The sequence below is a fragment of the Propithecus coquereli genome, unplaced genomic scaffold (genome assembly GCF_000956105.1).
Source record: "Propithecus coquereli isolate 6110/MARCELLA unplaced genomic scaffold, Pcoq_1.0 Scaffold487, whole genome shotgun sequence".
Lineage (NCBI taxonomy): Eukaryota > Metazoa > Chordata > Mammalia > Primates > Indriidae > Propithecus > Propithecus coquereli.
Genome location: NW_012150696.1, coordinates 1,099,899 through 1,116,938, shown reverse-complemented (window position 1 = coordinate 1,116,938; position 17,040 = coordinate 1,099,899). Strand labels below are relative to the sequence as shown.

Sequence of the window (17,040 nt, the reverse complement as noted above, 5' to 3'; positions counted from 1 at the left end):
CCGTGCCTGGCCCTTAGCAGGGGCTCCCCGAGTACGCATGCAACAGCAAAGCAATGTTTGGCACCACTAGGTAACCACTAGGTTACACATTCACACGCTTTTTCCTAGTGAGATTACAAACGTTCACTGTTCAGCCTATACTGTCATCCTATCATCTTCCTTTGACTCCTGTGAATATGTGGTTTGTGGCCAAAAGTCAGGAATCTGGCTTCCCTGGAAAATAACCTGATCCGCACAAATGGAAAGCATGATTTGACTAGGAAACAGGAATCAGAGTTGTAAGCCAGAAGGAACCTATAAATCATCTTGTCTAACCTCCCCACTTTGCAGGAAACCAAGAATGAGAATTTTCTCATCTGTAAAATGGAAAGACTGAATGAAGTAATCTTCCACACCCAGTATTCTGAGATCCTAAGATTTGCCCAGGTCAGTCACATGGAGAGTGACAGCCAGAGATGGGTCTGCTAACTTGAAATTTAAAACGATTTTCCCAGCACTGTGTCCTAAGTAACTAATCTAAGGCAGGGAGTTGATCTGTTGAATTCCCAGGCGGATTCTCTAAGTGTGCCAAGTGCCAAAGATCAAGGAATGTGAGTTTTGGGATAACGTTACCAGTGAGATCCCATGTGGCAAAAAGATGGAATAAGCTCAATTTTCCATGGTTTGTTAAGATATCCGTGAGTTAATGGGGATGATATTTATACCTCACTTATGTGCTCTGGAAGCCAAATCTCATATACAAACAAATATCACACACTCCTCATAACTCATACATGGATTTAACAATATCTGAAGTTAGATAGAAAAATGGAGGAAAAATGAATTATTGAAATGCCTTGTACTCTACTAATGTCTGAGAAGAGACACCATAGGTGAGACACAAAGAGAAACTCTGATTCCACAGCAAGAAATTATAATGATGATCATTTTTCAAATTGGAACTATCTTTATGTTTTTTTTTTCTTGTTAAAAATCTACTGTAAAAAGTGCAACCAATACATAAATGTTTATGGAGAAGTCTCTTCATAATGCTGCTCTCGGAAATAGGAACTACGAATATTAATGTGAGGGGTAGCTTCCAGGCCAATTGTATGCATATATATATGATTTTTTTCACAAAAAAATATTTTTATAAAACCATAAATATTCCTCTGTGCCTGCTTTTTGCCTTAATGTATTATAAACAACTTTTCCTATTAGTACATATAAAGCTACTTGGGGTGTTTTAATGGCTGCAAATTGTGTCATTCTCAGATATATTATAGTTGGTTCAATCATATAAATCAATCTTGTTACCCTACAACTAAGGGAGTTTTGTTTGGTTGCTTACTTTTTTGTTTCTTTTTAAAATATAATATACAGGCCGGGCACAGTGGCTGTAATCCTAGCACTCCGGGAGGTTGAGGTGAGAGGATCTCTTGAGCTCAGGAGTTCAAGACCAGCCTGAGCAAGAGCGAGACCCCGTCTGTATCAAAAATAGAAAAATTAGCCTGGTGCAGGATCACTTGAGTTCCAGAGTTTGAAGTTGCAGTGAGCTATGATGATGCCACTGCACTCTACCCAGGGTGACAGAGTGAGACTTTGTCTCAAAAAAATATAATAAAATATAACATAATATAATAATGATGTTACAGTAATTATTCTGGTAAATATATCTTTAGTTACATGTCTGATTATTTCCCAAAAGTAAATCTGTTGAAAAGGAATTGTGAAATCAAAGAGTATACATATTTTAAACACACAGTATGCAAAATACAAAATGTGTGTGTTTAAGAGGCATTTAACATTTTTCTTCAGATGGTTAGCTATAACCTAACATCATTTATTGCATAATACAGTTTCTCTCTACTGATTAGACATTCCACGTTTATCATGCAATAAATTCTGCTTGAAGCTTTTAAAAGAGAATAGAGAGCTTGAAGGAAAAGCCAGAAGAAGGTGATGATTTTGGAGAGACTGGTATTATCAGCAATGTACAGGCTTTAAATGCAGGAATGGATGAGCATGTGTTGAGAGAAGCAGTTGTCCTGGCTGCATGAGGCTGATTCAGGGGATTTCTATGGGTAAAGTGAGGTGATGCCATTAAGTTAAAGACTAGATGGTTTGAATGGGAAGGATTGTACACTAAGCCTGAAAGGTGGTCATGGCTTGCACACATGCAAACTCCTTGCTTCTTTAGTCACCACTGAAGCTGGAAAAAAAATCACTCAGCCTTGCATAGAAAGGAGAGAAGGAAAGCTTAAACTGCCAAGAAATAATAATGGCCACCTTTGCATCTGAGTGATGCTAACTGTGCCTCAGTTTACCTAAAGGTATGTATTCTGTATATAGTTTATATCCCACTAATCCCAATTGAGCATTTTTTAATTTTTAATAGCGTTTTTGTATTTCCTTTTCTGAAAACTCTGTGCATATCCTTTATTTTTCTATTGATTTGCTTTTTTCATTGATTTATAGAAACTCTTTATTAGGAAATTAACTCTTTGATATAGGGGGCTGCAAACACTTTTCCCAATTTGCCATTGTATTTGTATGTGGGGGGTATAAGTTATTGATTTATTGCCACGAATAAATCTATACCAGGTCCTTTCAGAAATCATTGGAGGGTACACTAATTTAACAAATGTCTTTATTTTTTAAACTTTTTTTATTGTGGTAAAATATAAGTAACATAAGATTTACCATTTTAACCATTTTTTGCAATATAGTAATTCAGTTTATTAAATGCCAATTTAAAATATTTGTTTTTCTACGGCAAAAATATTTTCTGTTTCTTTAAAACATCCCCCCTCCTTTTGGAGCACTAGGACCTGAATCCCTGCCCCAGCCAGCAGTCAGGAGGAACAGGGGAATGTCTTTTTTAATTTGTGCTACAGGAGTTGGAACAGAACTGGTCCTGGTGGCTGATCGAGGTCCCCAGTGGTGGAGGTCATGGGATTGTCTTAGGTGGAGATGGGACTGAGATGGGATGATTAGAATCATCAACTGTAGTTGAACAGCAGCTGCCCGAAGCTGAGAACCCACCCTTTAAAAGCTCTGTATTTCTGCTTATTATTAAACTCCTCTTTCCTTCTCCTCAAAAAAATAAATAAAAACGAAATCAAATATTTGTTTTTCGTCAGGATTATGACAGCAGTAATTAAAATAAAACATATTTATGAGCTTAACATAGTACTGGCTCTAGTTACTGCAAGAAGACAAAATAAAAACAGAATGTCTCCATTAATTACATTGTTTACTAATGTATAATAGTCATTATTTATTACATACCAGGTATTGTGCTGTATACTACACATACATTATCCCACTGACTCTTTTAATAACCCTATCAGAGAGCTATAAGCATCCTCATTATATAGACAAAGAAATAGAAACTGTAAAAGGTGAAGGAACTTGCAAAAGGCAGCAGACAGGCAGATTCCAGAGCCTGTAGTCAAACCACCACTCCAGTGTCTCACAAATGATAGGGCCCAGGACACCATGTGACATTCTTTTAGATACAATGAGTAGGAACTTAAAATTTTCCAGTAGTTGTGTATTTATTTATTGAATTTTAATTTTTTGAGAGAGAGAGGGTCTCACTATGTTGCCCAGGCTGGCCTTGAACTCCTGGGCTCAAGCAATCCTCCCAAATACCTGGGACTACAGGTATGTGTCACCATGCCTGGCTTATTTTTTTAATGTCACTAAATACCTATTACATAAAATTTAGCATTTCAACCATTTTTAGTGCACAGTTCAATGGCATTAAGTACATTCACAGTGTTGTACCACCAGGACCACCACGTCATCTTCTTTTAACTTTGCTTGTGGTAGGTTTTGCCATGTAGAACATTTTTATTTTTATGTCATCGAATTTTGTAAGATTACATCTTATGAATTCCATGTTTTGTGTCATACCTAAAAAGACCTTCCGCACCCTGAGATTTTATTTTTAAAAATTCTCTGAGGTTTCTTCTGGTGTGTGTTTCATTTTTTTCTGCTTCATTCTCTGACTTCTTCAGGAACTTATCCTGGTGTAAAGTGTGAGATAAGGATTCCATTTTATTTGTTTTTAATGCCAATAGGAATTGTGTTTGGAACTAGACAAATTAATTTTAAATCCATATGGGAAAAATGGCAAGCAGAAGAAGCCAGGAAAATTCTGGGGGGAAAAAAAAAGAATAAAGGGACCAGTACCAGTTGGGATGTGGAAGACTAGTCTTACTAGAAATTAAAACATATTCTAAATTTTTCTTTCTTTCTTTTTTTCTTTTTCTTTCTTTCTTTTTCTTTCTTTCCTTTCTTTCTTTTCTTTATTTTTACATATTCTAAACTTACAGTAATTAAAATAATATGTTCCTGGGTGGATAGACTGATAGAACAATGGAATGAAACAGTATGACCAGAATTTATCATCAGAATTTAGTGTTACGGTATAAATTAGGGAAGATTGCCATCTTTATCACAGTGAGTATTCCTACCCAATAAAATGGTATGCTTTTCATTTGTTCAGGTCTTCTGTCAAAGACACAATCTTAGAATGAGAACACTGCTCCATCTTCCCACCACCTTCCTGTCCCCTGAAGAGTGGCAGTGAGGCTCTGTGGAGGCTTCGTTTGGGGTCTAAATTTTTTTCCAGAGTCTTTCCTAACATATTGGACTTTCCAGTCTCTCTGTTTCTATAATGTGAAAAGCTGTGGTCACCAAGTCTGATTTCATCAGACATATCTATACCTTATTCCCCTAATCTGGGCACAAATCCAACACTAACTGGTAAAGATGAAATGATAGGTGTTAGATTTTGGTAGAATTCTATTTAAAGGTTTCGGAGGCTAAGTTTGGGTCTCACTTTAAGTTGGGAAACTAGGATGGCAGCTAATAGTCACCACCTACTCCTCAGTATTATTAGTCACTACTCTTATTAAAGATGGGACCTCAAGTTACCATAGGTGTTGGTCTCAAAGAGCAATATCCAATAGAAATATAATTCAAGCCACATCTACAAATTAAAATTGTCTAGTAACTACACTAAAAAAAGTAAAAAGGAACAGATGAAATTCATCATAATAATATATTTTATTCAGCCCAGTATATCAAAAATATCATTTTAACATGTAATCAATATAAAAATTATTAATGAAATATTTAACATTCTTTTTCCATACTAATTCTTAGAAACCTGGTGTATAATATCACACAGCACATCTGAGTTTGGACTAGCCACATTCAAGTGCTCAACAGCCACACGTGCTATTGGACAGCACAACTCCACAAGACAGTAATGAGCAAAGAAAATGGCTTCCTTTAGTGGAAATCCAGAAATTCCAAGGTTGGAAATACAGTATCTCAAGGGTCTTAAAACAGACTCTGAAATCACTAGTCCAAATACTCATTTGATATTTGAATCTTGTCTACAATGCCCCTACCAATGGGTCACCTAGACTAGTGCTTGACTCATACTCCAGGGATGGTGAGCTCACAGCTTCCTGAAGCTAGCCTGTCCTTAACTCAAAAATTTCCTCTTTCTATTAATATTAAAGCAGATATGTTTTCTTATAGTGTCCAGCCTGGGTAGGTGGGTCCCTGGAGGTCAGGAGTGACTAGTGGACCTTTATGATGTGGGATTAGAGAGATTAAATGAGCACAGCCTTGCTAAAGGCATAATCAGGTTGGTTTATGGTGTTTCATGGAGCTTAGTTGGGTTGGATAATTAAGAGGTTTGTTGGGCTAAGAAGGATTGGGGGACTTAATAACTAAAAAATGTCACCACTGAGTTAGGAATTGTTAGAAGGTTAGGGCTGGACATCTGGTTAAAATCGTCCGTTACAATGCAACAAGACTAACAGACAGAAAGAAAGAGGTATGGATGCATGCTAACTTCGCTAACGTGGAGATACAGTGAATTAGAGAGTACTTTGAATCATTATAAACTTTTAAAAATTTCACAAAGTAAAACACGATCGGGTTCTAATTAATAAAGGATATCATTTCCATGACACCTGTGTTACAAATAACAATATCCTAACTCTTAAAGTACACGTACTTAATCAAACGAATGAATTTCCAGACGAGAAATCAAAGGCACTTAAAAAGTCCTATTTCCTATCTCGATTTTAACATATTCCTCACTCAAAAACACTCTGGCAACCAGAGACAGAACATTTTCTTTAATTCAGTAAGAAATGACACTAACTGCCTGAATTATGGTGGATTCTGAGTGGCACTTCAAATAATACATTTTTGCTCTATTTCTTCTGTTCCTTTTTCCCCCCCTTGGTTGCGGAAAGGTGTCTTTTCCACCCTCCCGCGCTCCCCAATTCTACCTTTCCAAGGCAGGGGAAGGTGCGTCCTCGCCAGGCTCCTGCCCGCGCCTTCCTAGTACCTCTGGCCAGCAGCCGGTGACACGGCGCGCCCTGGACATCCATTAACGTTTTATACTACATCTCTGCCCTCGCCGAAGCTTCTCCCGATTGCGCGCCGCCGCCGCGCACCCCCACCCGCCTGCACGCTGTCAACCGCACTTGGGGGGGGAATTTCGGAACAGAAGCTCCGCCTAGCCTCCTCCCTTCTGCCTCCGCAAACCAGCTCGACACCCCCACCTCGGCCCGCCGAAGCAGGTTTCGTCACACGATCTGGGGTACAGCATTTTTACAAGAAAACAAGCATCCGAAAAAAAAAAATTCAAACTGCACGCGCCGGCCAATGGGGAAGGACTGGGAGGTGGGCGGAGGAAGTGCGCGGCGCGCTCCGGGGTGGGGGCGCGGGCGGGCGGGCGCCGGCGCCGGGACCGCAGGGGATTCGTAAAACGCGGCGGGCGCACGGTTTGGGGCTTTTTTTTTTTTTTTTTTTCCTCCAAAACCAGCACAGGCGCGAGACTGCGCCTGAAGCTGCAGCCTCCCGGATCCACCTTAAATCTTCGGTGGACTCGGCGCAGGGGTCAGTGGGCGCAGCCAATGCCAATCAAGTTTACAACCACCAGCACGGGAGGGAAAAAAAAGAGAGGAAAAAAAAAAAAATAATCTTCAAGTTTTCCTCTGCACACACACGCGCGCACGTACGCACGCACACACGCACATTCACACGCACACACGAGGAGGGAGGGCGGGGGACAGGCGCTCGGGCGAGGGGAGCATGTTTGCGAAATGCGCGTTCGAGGCTGCGTGGCCGCGGCGCGAGCGCTCGGGGACTGCGCGCGGGAAACGCGGCCCGGCCCGAGCGCCATGATGGGCGCCGCGGTTCGGAGCCCGTTTTCTGGAGGGGGAGCTGCAGTGATGCAATCCCCCGGCCGCGGCCCGGCTGCGCGCCCTGCGCCCGGCCTCTCAACGTTCTGTGTGAGGCGCGTCGAGGTTTCGCGCCCAGCGCGCTGGCTGCGTTTTGTATTTGTTCCCTTCCGAGTCCTGCGTGTTCTGTGTGCCCCCACGCGTGACCGGACGGGTACGCGCATGGCCCCAGAGCGACTTGAGTTTTCGTGTAAACACTGCACTTTCGGTTCTGCGGGGTCGGCTTGCGGCTGACCCCACCCTGGCCCAGATCCGGGAGGTGCCCCCAGAGCTTTTCGAGCAGGACCGCGGCCTCCTCCTCGCCCCAGCTTCGCCGGCAGGAGTTGCCCCTTATTTGGGGCCTGGGGGGAGGGGGACGGGCGTAGGGTGTGGCTCAGGTGAAAGAGATGGCAGCTTGCAAAAAGGAATTCATAATCTGGAAACCGAACCCGAGATCCTAGACGAGCTTATAAAACACCGTTTTTACATCCAAAGAGCTTCAGGGGAGCAAGTGTGTAAACTACGATGATAAAGATGAAATGGCGAAGGCTGCGTCCCCGGCCGCCGGGAAAGGGCGCTCCAGGAGGCCGGGGCGGTGGGCGCGCCGGGGCCTGAAGGGCCGCCCGCCCCGCTCCGCTGGTTGAGGTCCACGGCCCCGCAGTCCCCAATCACGCCCCCAACCGCACTTCCCCAGTCCTTCCTTGCCTCGGTCCGCCGTGCGGGGCAGCGGGGACGCCCTGGGGGGACTTTGCGGACGGGGGTAGGGGCGGAGGCGACCCCCGCAAGCGGCCGTATCTGTCGGCCGGTGCCGCTGCGGCCCTCCGCGGCCGCCGGCGAGCCGGGCAGCCTTTCGAAATGCGCGGGGCTGCGGATCATTGGAGCCCGGGGTAGGGGTGGGAGCGGGCTGCCGCCCCGGAGGGTCCACGAATTCGGAAAGGCTCTCCGCTTCGCTCAGATGCCCCCACCGCTCAGGGGGCAACGCGGGAGTCGGGCGGAGGGTCAGTCTGTGGAGAGGAGTGGGGGCTTTCGCTTCTTTCTCAGCCCAGAGGAGAGGATGAGGGAGAAAAGTTTCTGAGAAACCGCCCAGTCCTGCTGCGCGGCAGAGGCGCGGCCGCCCTGCGCGGCCTACGGGCGCCCGGGCGCGGGAACTGCGCGCCGCGCCGGGGGCCGTGCGGGATATGCCAGTTGCAGCTGAGGAGGGAGACTTGACGGCCTTTCCGTCCCGACGTGCCAGCCGGCCCGACACCGCAACTGCCGCCGCGGGCGGGCGCGGGCTGCGCAGCGGTTAGCGGAGACGACGGCGCGGCAGCCTGGGTAGCGGGGCAGGGGGCGGCTGGCGCCGGCGGCCGCGTCCCCCTAGAGGGACGTCAGCTGCTGGCCCGGCAGACCCAGTCAGGGTGAGGACGATCCGAACCGCGGGGGAGCTTCTGGAGGCTTGACACAGACGTGTACAGGACCGAGGACGCGGTGCCTTGGGGGCTGCGTGCCTGTGAACGTGCCTGGCGCGGCGAGCATCCACTTCTCCCTGGCCCAGCGGTCCTGAAACGCAATCTCTAAAAATTCTCATTGAAGAGACCTCTAAAGAGAGAGGAAAATGGGGTACATGAGCAATTAAGAGGATGTTTTTCCCTCTGTTAAAGGCACTTTCTGAAGTATCCTTTTTCACTCAGAGGCGCTTTAATTTTATTTCATTATTTCCTAACCCTCCACTCCCTCCTCCCCATTTTGAATTGTTTTTCTTGCTCTCAGTCTCTTCCTGAAAAAACACCCGGTATGCGTGTTTTAAACAAAATCACAAAAACACCTTTAGTCTTTAATTAAAATAATACCTACTTGAAAGATGCGGCCCAGCCACCACAGGACCTATTTTTCCCTTCCCTGCAGCCGAAGTGAGTCAATCCTGCTTTAAAAAAAAAAAAAATCTTCACGTCAAAAAATGCTGGAACTATTTGTTTAGAACCTCTTTTGGGGTGCGATAATATGAATGCAGGTATTTGAGAGAAACAATTTAACCCTAATCCAAATTTTTACAATTTACCCATTTGCAGATTTCCAGAATAAATAATTTGCTTTTTACACCTTAACCACATTTTTTAAGAGAATGTGGAATTACAGGAATCATTTCAGTAATCTGACTTTAGAATACCTTAAATATTTTTTCTTAAGTAAAAAATACGTACCTCTACTGTATGGTCATGGGGACCCAAAACCCACAGATTTGGTATTTAGATTAACCACTTTTGGGATGTGTAGATTGTAACCAGGATATTTAGAAATTGACGAATTTTTATGTGATGACCAATTAAATTTGAAAAATGACTACCTAAATTAGGGTAGAATACACACCAATTTCTTAAGGGCCAGTATGTTTGAATATCTTAAACAGATTTGTACATTAGATGGACCAAACAATTGCTTTAATTCCCCACACTTCTCATGTGTAAATACAGAATTTAGAGAAGTCATCATGTTACTTTCATTTTCAATCCTGCAAATGTGTGATCAGTCTACACTTATATAAGGATCTTTGGTTCTGACACATTCATATCCTAGAAGACATAAATATTTTAACTAATAGAGACTTTGACAATCTTATTTATATGAAAATGTAGCTTTTCCACTTTCACCTTCTAAAGCTTTGTCCACCCTTACAGAACTAAGTGGAAAACAACAGGAACTACTAACTACATTCGGGCCCACATAAAACATCATCTGAGTTGTGGGCCTGAATTACCTAGATATTTGCTACTTCACATTATATTTGTGTAAATATGACTAGAATGCCAGGGCAAACACCTCAAGCATAGTAAAGCACATTACACTTAGACTCAATGAATAGCTATGGAAGTTTTCTTTATTGATTGCTTAACGTGTAACAATTGGTATCTTTTTCACACATTACAAAAAATTATACTTGGCTCAGTATGCAAACTTTGAAGCATAGCCATATTATTTAACAGAAGAGAGTTTTGAAAAACCTATTCTACCCAATATAGCATTTACAAATGCACAAAACATGCCACTTTGGCTTGTATATTGTCTAGATTAAAAAAAAAATCTCTTTTTAACATAAATAAGTTAGTATAATTTTTCAGTGTCTTTACAGAGTTATGTACACAGGTACACTTCAAATGTTTTGTTTCATACACATACACAGACAATGAAGAAATACTGTTTAAAGATGTAGTATCCATTTCACTTATTCCACGAGTGTGCTTTTCTCTACAAGCACCTTCCTTTAAAAAGACTACTTTCCTTTGGGCAAATTAACAAACAGAATAAGAAGCTTTAAATTAAAAATTATTTCATTTTTTTATGTGAAGTTACAGATTTTTAAAAATAGCCAGGGATTTAGAATTATTTTGATTGTGTCTACACAGCCCAAAGTGAAAAGAAAATTAAGAAATGTTCTAAGTTTGGTACATTCTGAGCATTCAGAATTCTCCCCATACACCCCAGATTTTTGCCCCGAATTACCTGGAGTGATTACCTAACTGCTGAATAATTAACTGGTAAGTTCTAACTTTAAAAGGAGACTGGGGGAGCACTGAGGATAAGTTTTTGCTTTGTTTTTTGTTTTAAGCCATTTGCTGCTACATAACGGAACCATCAGATCTCCCAAATGAGAATAAGCTTCATGTGAAAACAAATAGCAACTATTTGTAACCAGGGTTCAAATTTTGATGATTTTAAAAATGAATTATCAGTTCTCACTGAAAGGGACATTACATCTTTAAAGAAAACAATTTAAACCCTTCCCCCAAATTGCTTCTCTTCATGCAAGTCAAATATCTCCTTGCTATAAATCGAAGCAAGCTGTTCATACCCCCCCCATGCCAATTCCTCAGCCCCACCCTACCCTCCCCTTCCCCAAAGTTTATGTGCTACATAAAAGGTAAAAACTATATACACAGGTAGTACAATGAAGCAAATAAGGAAAAAACCTAATTGCACAATGCTACATCCAATGCTTTTAGAGGCAGATCATTTAAGAGTGCCTAAAATTTTAGTGTTATTGTGTTGTTGTTTTTCAGTGCTTATACAGGATGTCCATTCCATGGAGTCAGCGATATGTATTTAAAATTTTTTATATATATCTTCCTTGCTTCATCAAGCAGTGATGTATCTGATAAACAAGGAAACATTCTTAATTCTGCAAAAGAAAACAAAAAGGAAGAATTAGGGGATAAGTGCTAGAGTAGCATTACCAATAGAGTACAGGAATTATTTTGTCACTATGTTAGCTGGGAAATACTTGAGCAATGGGGGAAAAAAGTATGTACTGTAAGTTTGATGACTATAGCCATCTCCACCTAAAAACATATTCTTATCTGGATTTTTACTCTTCTCTGTGTTGTATACTTTTGTCCAGAACAGTGGTTCTTAAAAGTGGGCAATCTTGCCCATCCCCACCCACCTCCCACGGGATATTTGGCAATGTCTGGAGACATTTTTGGTTGTCACAAATGGAGGAGGACTGCTACTGGCATCTTGTGGGCGAGGCCAGGAATAGTACCAAACATCCTACAATGCACAGGACAGCCTCCTACAACAAAGAATTATTCGGCCCAAAATGTCAACAGTGCAGAGAGATTGAGAAACCCTAGTCTAAAGAATCTGGGTCAAAGATAGTGAGAAAAGAAAGAAATAGGAAAATTAAGAAACTATAACACTTAAGAGGAGTAGCCTAATTTTCTGAATTTGAAGAATGACTGGAAATATAACTTACAAAGGCACTCCAAAGAAAAATTCTATTAATATCATTTTTCACAATATTCTAATTTCTTACTCACTGGCTACAAATAGTTGCTATCCATTTTTACAGAATATACATGTAAATGTTTTTGAATAGTTCCTACTATTTCTAGTATTATTTGAACTGGCAATATTACTAACAAATGCTTCTCTGCACGTCAGGATGGGGCCAAATCAAAATCCCAATAGGTCTGATTCACGTGGCTCATCTGATGAGCTAGGCCACAAGTCACAAACCAACAAGAGTTGCAGGTGCTTAAGGTTGCTTCAGGAAAATTTTTCATCCAATTTTCCCACTTCATATAGTGCTGTATTTTAGAGGTTCTACAGTGCCGTTTTGTATAAGCTCTGAAAAATATCAGATATTTGTGAAGAAATCATATATATGACATGCTTTAAAAACACAACAAACCTGAATCCCACCGGAATCCCTATGTTATTTATTTTAAAATTTTTATAACTGAGGATTTTAAAAGTTAACATCAACTTTTATTAAGATCTCTTTTTATGCTGGGCTAGGAGGGTGCTTTAGTGGAAAAAAACAGGTCACAGTCTTTATAAGCAGCTTACAAATGAGTAATATATACGTAGTTTGATCATTTATGTAGCCAAGCCATGTAAATTTGGGGACTGAATTATTCAAATTAGCTATTCGTGGTGATCATATTTTAGTATATGGAAGAGTCTCCACTTCCCTTGTGCTGGGTAGAACTACCCTCACCATCCTAAAATCTACTATCCATTTCCCCTACAAACATCCACATCGCCCTGTTACTGCATGATTAACATACACAGGCTGACGTGTTCCTGGACTGCTTACTGTGGCAGAGTTAATTTAACTTCTGCTTTGCAATTTCAGTGTTTTCAGAAAGTCTGTAGAAACTTTAGTATTTTTGAGCTCTCCATCGTTTTTTTAAATAGGAAGATTCCTCCTCTCTCCTTAAACAGAAAACAGGCAAAGTGACCACTTATGAAAATGATAAAGAAAAAAGAACACAACGTACCACCCTATTCACATTCTAACCCCCTGGCTGACCAAAGGTGAGCTATTTGTACCTAATTTTCCCCTCAAAATCTAAACTTAATCACATATTTGCCATTTTTCCACGGCTCAAAATCTGTTACTGACCTGAACCTGTTGAGACCTGAACCTCTGGGAAATGAATTCTCATGAAGTGGGACTGAGGAGTAACCCCAGTTCTTGTTCAGATGAGGAAAGAACCTATTGTTCCCAACATGTTTTGGTGGGACTCACAGGGAAATGATCTTCCTACCAGTGGGGCCTTTGTTACAAGTACTTGCTCTGGGACACTAGCTCTAGTTACTTAGTGTTCAAGGGAAAATATCTCGGAAAGTAGAAGCTTTGAGGAATTACAGTATCTCCACAGTGATTCCCAGCCTCCCCCAATGCTACTTTTTTGACCTCACAAAGTACAAACAACCAAACCCCACAAGCTCCTAATCTGCCAGCAACCAGTAAGATTGGGTGTCTTGGGGTCTGAAGGCCCTAGGGTTCCTGTAGCCCGGTTCGGCCCAGTTCGGATGTCAGCTGTATGCTCCTAGTGATCAACCCACCGAGCTGTTTACGTCTGACGTCTTCTGAGGCCCGGCTTCTTGGGCGTCTGCTCCACAGAACCAGCATTCGGGGAACCGTCTGAAACATTCTCTTCTGTTCTGTTGGCTCTTTTGTTTTGAGAAGAAGAATCTAAGGGCAAGGGGAAATTTTAAAAAGAACACACACAATCTTTATTAGAAAAAACAATGGCTGGCAGAGGTTGGCCCAATCGTCAGGGGATGAAAAACCCACCACCTCCACCCACAATCCTGGATCGCCATCCCCAGTGGCCTTTAAGGGCACAAAATGAGGTTGTTTTCACATAACAGAAAGTGCATTCTCCGCCCCAAATCTCCCTTTCCCTAGCCAGGAGGGAGACACTGATAAACATCCCACCCAATGTTGTCACCACATGCCTATGGCTAAGCGAGTGGGGAAGAACTGCGATGTTTTAAGTTAGGGAAACGATCAGATGTTACAATCTCCGGTTTCTGACTTAAAAATCATAAACAGACAAGCAGTCAACCAGGCGGCACTTAAAACCTAAGACTAATAAAGTTCGCTCCCCAAAAGCTAAATCCGAATACACTGAAAAGCAAGCTGAGGTTAATACCCTCGAGCAGGCAAAGCCGGTCCCCAGACAGACATTTCATGGATTTGAAAGGGTCATTACCGTCTGTGGCAGGTCTTTTCCTGATTCCAGCGCACTGCTCCGCTAACCCTGTCTGGCTGTCTGACGGGTCAGTCTTTTGGTCTACCAAATGCGTGTCCTCAGAGTTTGCCTGAGACCCAATTAAAGGAACCGCCTGGCGGCCGCCGCAGACATCCTGGCTCTCCTGCGCCGGCACCTTGCAGGCGCCTTTGGGGGGCCGCGGGGGTCTGCAGTAAAACTCGGGCAAGCTGCCCTTCTCCACCTCTTGCCACTCGTATTTGCCCTCCAGAGGCTTGTGATTCTGAAAGTCGAAATTCCACTTGCGCTGGCTTGCTTCTTCCATGTCTCTGCAGTGCTTCTCCAAGTCCCGGGTCAACTCTTCGTGATTCACGGGGCCGAAAAGGTTTCTGCAGGCCGAGGGCTTGGGGTGCTCCGCCTGTCTGGCGTCCATCCGCTCCAGGCTCGGGCTCCCGTTAGACACTCGCACGTTTGACATCTTCCTCCCGGGTCCCGACGACCGCCTCTGTCGCGCTCTCAAAAAACAAAACCGAACAAACAAAACGCCCCGACGCAGCCCGAACCCCTCTTATAAGCGCCGCGACGGCTCTCAGCTCCAAGAGCAACAAACTCCGCGGAGTAACTGCCCGAGCTTCAGGAGCGCGCAGGGTCCGGGGGAGGGGTGCGGGGAAGCCCCGGCCGGGCAGCCGAAAGTCTCAGCCGATCAAGTGTACGGGCGAGCGGGAGGGCGGGGAGGGGAGGGGAGGAGGCAGGAGGAGGGGGTGGCAAAGCCAGTCCAAGTCCAGGCGGGTGCAAGCCCGCGGGTCCCGCGAACCCAGCCGCTCTCCAAACCTTGCCGGCGTCGGAGTCGCGGAGCCGTGAGAAAGCGGGGAGAGGGGAGGGGGAGAAAAACACCCCGAGAAGACGAGCCCCCTTTTTTAGTGGCCCAATATGGCGGTGGAAGGGAGGCTGACGAAGAAGAAAATGATTGACACGGCAAGTCTATTTAAACAGAGGAGGAGATCCATTGGTTGCGGCGCCGGGAGCCGCCCCGCCGCGGCTGGCGAGCGCGGCCTTAAGGTGGCCCCGGCGCGGTTCCGACGCCGCTCCGCGCTCCCGAGCGCGCCGCCTCCAGAGCGCCGCCAGGAGATTGGCTGGTCGCGTGACTGCTGGAGGTGTACTGCTGCCAACAGACCTGCTCTGGCTGGCCTCGGAGAAATTAAAAATAAGGCAAACAAACTAGCCAAACGGCCGGGAAGCCGGGGCGGGGCCTGGGGCTCTGGGTCCCGCGCTGCGCTGGCCGGCGCGCGGTGGCTCCGGAGCCCCGACCTCCCGCTCCTCGCCCGGGAAGCCGCGGGCCTGGACCAGATGAGCTCGGGGTCGCTCGCAGCCCGGTCTGAGCCTCGGGGGCGAGCTTGTCGTCCCCGCACTCGCCGTGCCGGGGGCGCGGAGGCCGACCGTGAGAGCTCTACCCCCAGCTCGGCTCTCCCCGGGGGTCCGCACCTCGCGGCCTGCGGGGGAGGCCGGGAGCCCCCCTGCCTGCGACCTAAGCTGCGGGCGGACGCGGGGGGCAGTGGTTCGCTCAGCCTCACCCAGAAGTGTCTGCCATCCCAGGGGAGGCAGGAGGCTTAGGGAAGAAACCTGGGAGAACGTCTTTCTATAAATTTGCCAGCAGTAGACGGAGCATTTGTAACGAAGCTCTCCCTCAATTAAAATAAGTAAGGAGATCAAAATCAAAAACTCGACTAGTCTCTCAAGTCCTTCATAAACTTTGTAGCCGTCCCAGATACATTCGGTTTAGAGAAGCGAGGTTACACCCCTAGCTCAGGTTCTTGCTTCCCACAGTTCAGGCCGTCGACATTGGCTGCGTGTGGGAACTCGTCCCCTCTTTATACTTTTCAGTGCTTTCCCAGGTTGTAGCAGTTTCCTCTACCTGAGTCCAGCCGCCAAGTACAACAGCTCCTTCCTTCCTCCACCTTTCTCCCATCAGATCCACTGCTCCGACCCACGCAGAACAGTACTCAGATGCGAGGGCATGCTTTTAGAGGGCTGCAAGCTTTTGAAGGGGGAAAATGTTCCCCTTGGGTTCAAAGTCCAGATTACGAAGTGATTTTTAAAACCACCACAACGATGTCCTAACGTCTGATATTATTATTATTCGGGCATTGGCGCTCCTTTGCAACTTGGAATTTATGTCTCCGGGTGGGCTTGAGCACCGTGTGGACGGTAAAACAGGATGAGCAGCACTGCCATAACTGAGACAAAGCTTGGCGGGCCTTTAACTGCCCTCCCAACCCCATTCACAAGACACAGCATCTTGATTTGGGCCAAAGTTAATGTATTTTATTGGAAATGAACCTAACCACAGCAGCCATGTTTTCTTACGCACCTATGCTTTGGATGAGTTTGACTTTTTAACTTGTTTTCTTTGCCACATCTTGTTTGTCCACTCTGAGTGCCTACCTCATACACTACAGAGTGTTACAGCTGGGACGGACCTTTGGGTTTCGCCCTTTCTTTTTACCACTGAGGAAATTGAGGCTCAGAAAGGATTCCTGTCCAGGCACATGCATCCAGTTGGTAGCTGAGCAAGGACTAACGCTCGGGCTGGTTCACTTGATGTTCCTTTCCTTCCAGATGTTCCCAACTGGTTCAGGTTTTTGTTTTGTTTTGTTTTTTGTCTGGATTTGATTGTGCTGTAGTCTGCAGGTCCTCCTCTCTCACAAGTGATTCAAAATGGCTTCTTCCCAGGCCCTGGGCTGCCTGCAGATGTTTCCTTGATGTGGCCTGTGGTCACTGATATTTAAATGCAGCCGTCACAGGCCTATGATATCACCATC

General features: G+C 44.7%; 1 protein-coding gene across 2 annotated transcripts; it reads right to left on the bottom strand.

Annotated features, from left to right (window-relative positions):
* Positions 1-10,076: 10,076 nt before the first annotated feature.
* CDKN1B (cyclin-dependent kinase inhibitor 1B (p27, Kip1)) lies at positions 10,077-15,279 on the bottom strand. 2 transcript variants are annotated; one of them, XR_001137964.1, is made up of 4 exons: positions 14,225-15,273; positions 13,572-13,701; positions 12,138-12,344; positions 10,078-11,394 (listed from the first exon to the last, which is right to left on the bottom strand). XR_001137964.1 is itself a non-coding variant. In XM_012655801.1 (3 exons), the coding sequence occupies exons 1-2, from the start codon at positions 14,697-14,699 to the stop codon at positions 13,580-13,582; spliced, it is 597 nt and encodes a 198-aa protein (XP_012511255.1). In that variant the 5' UTR covers positions 14,700-15,279; the 3' UTR covers positions 10,077-11,394; positions 13,572-13,579. The 2 variants fall into 2 exon arrangements, 1 of the variants encoding a protein (XP_012511255.1); XM_012655801.1 differs by lacking the exon at positions 12,138-12,344 and having other exon boundaries at positions 10,077-11,394; positions 14,225-15,279.
* Between the last annotated feature and the right edge of the window lie 1,761 nt (positions 15,280-17,040).

Coding starts and splice junctions, on each gene's coding strand:
- CDKN1B (XM_012655801.1), bottom strand. CDS start 14,699: ATGTCAAACGTGCGAGTGTCTAACGGGAGCCCGAGCCTGGAGCGGATG. Junction 13,702..14,224: donor GAAAAGACCTGCCACAGACG/GTAATGACCCTT, acceptor CCTTGCCCTTAG/ATTCTTCTTCTCAAAACAAA.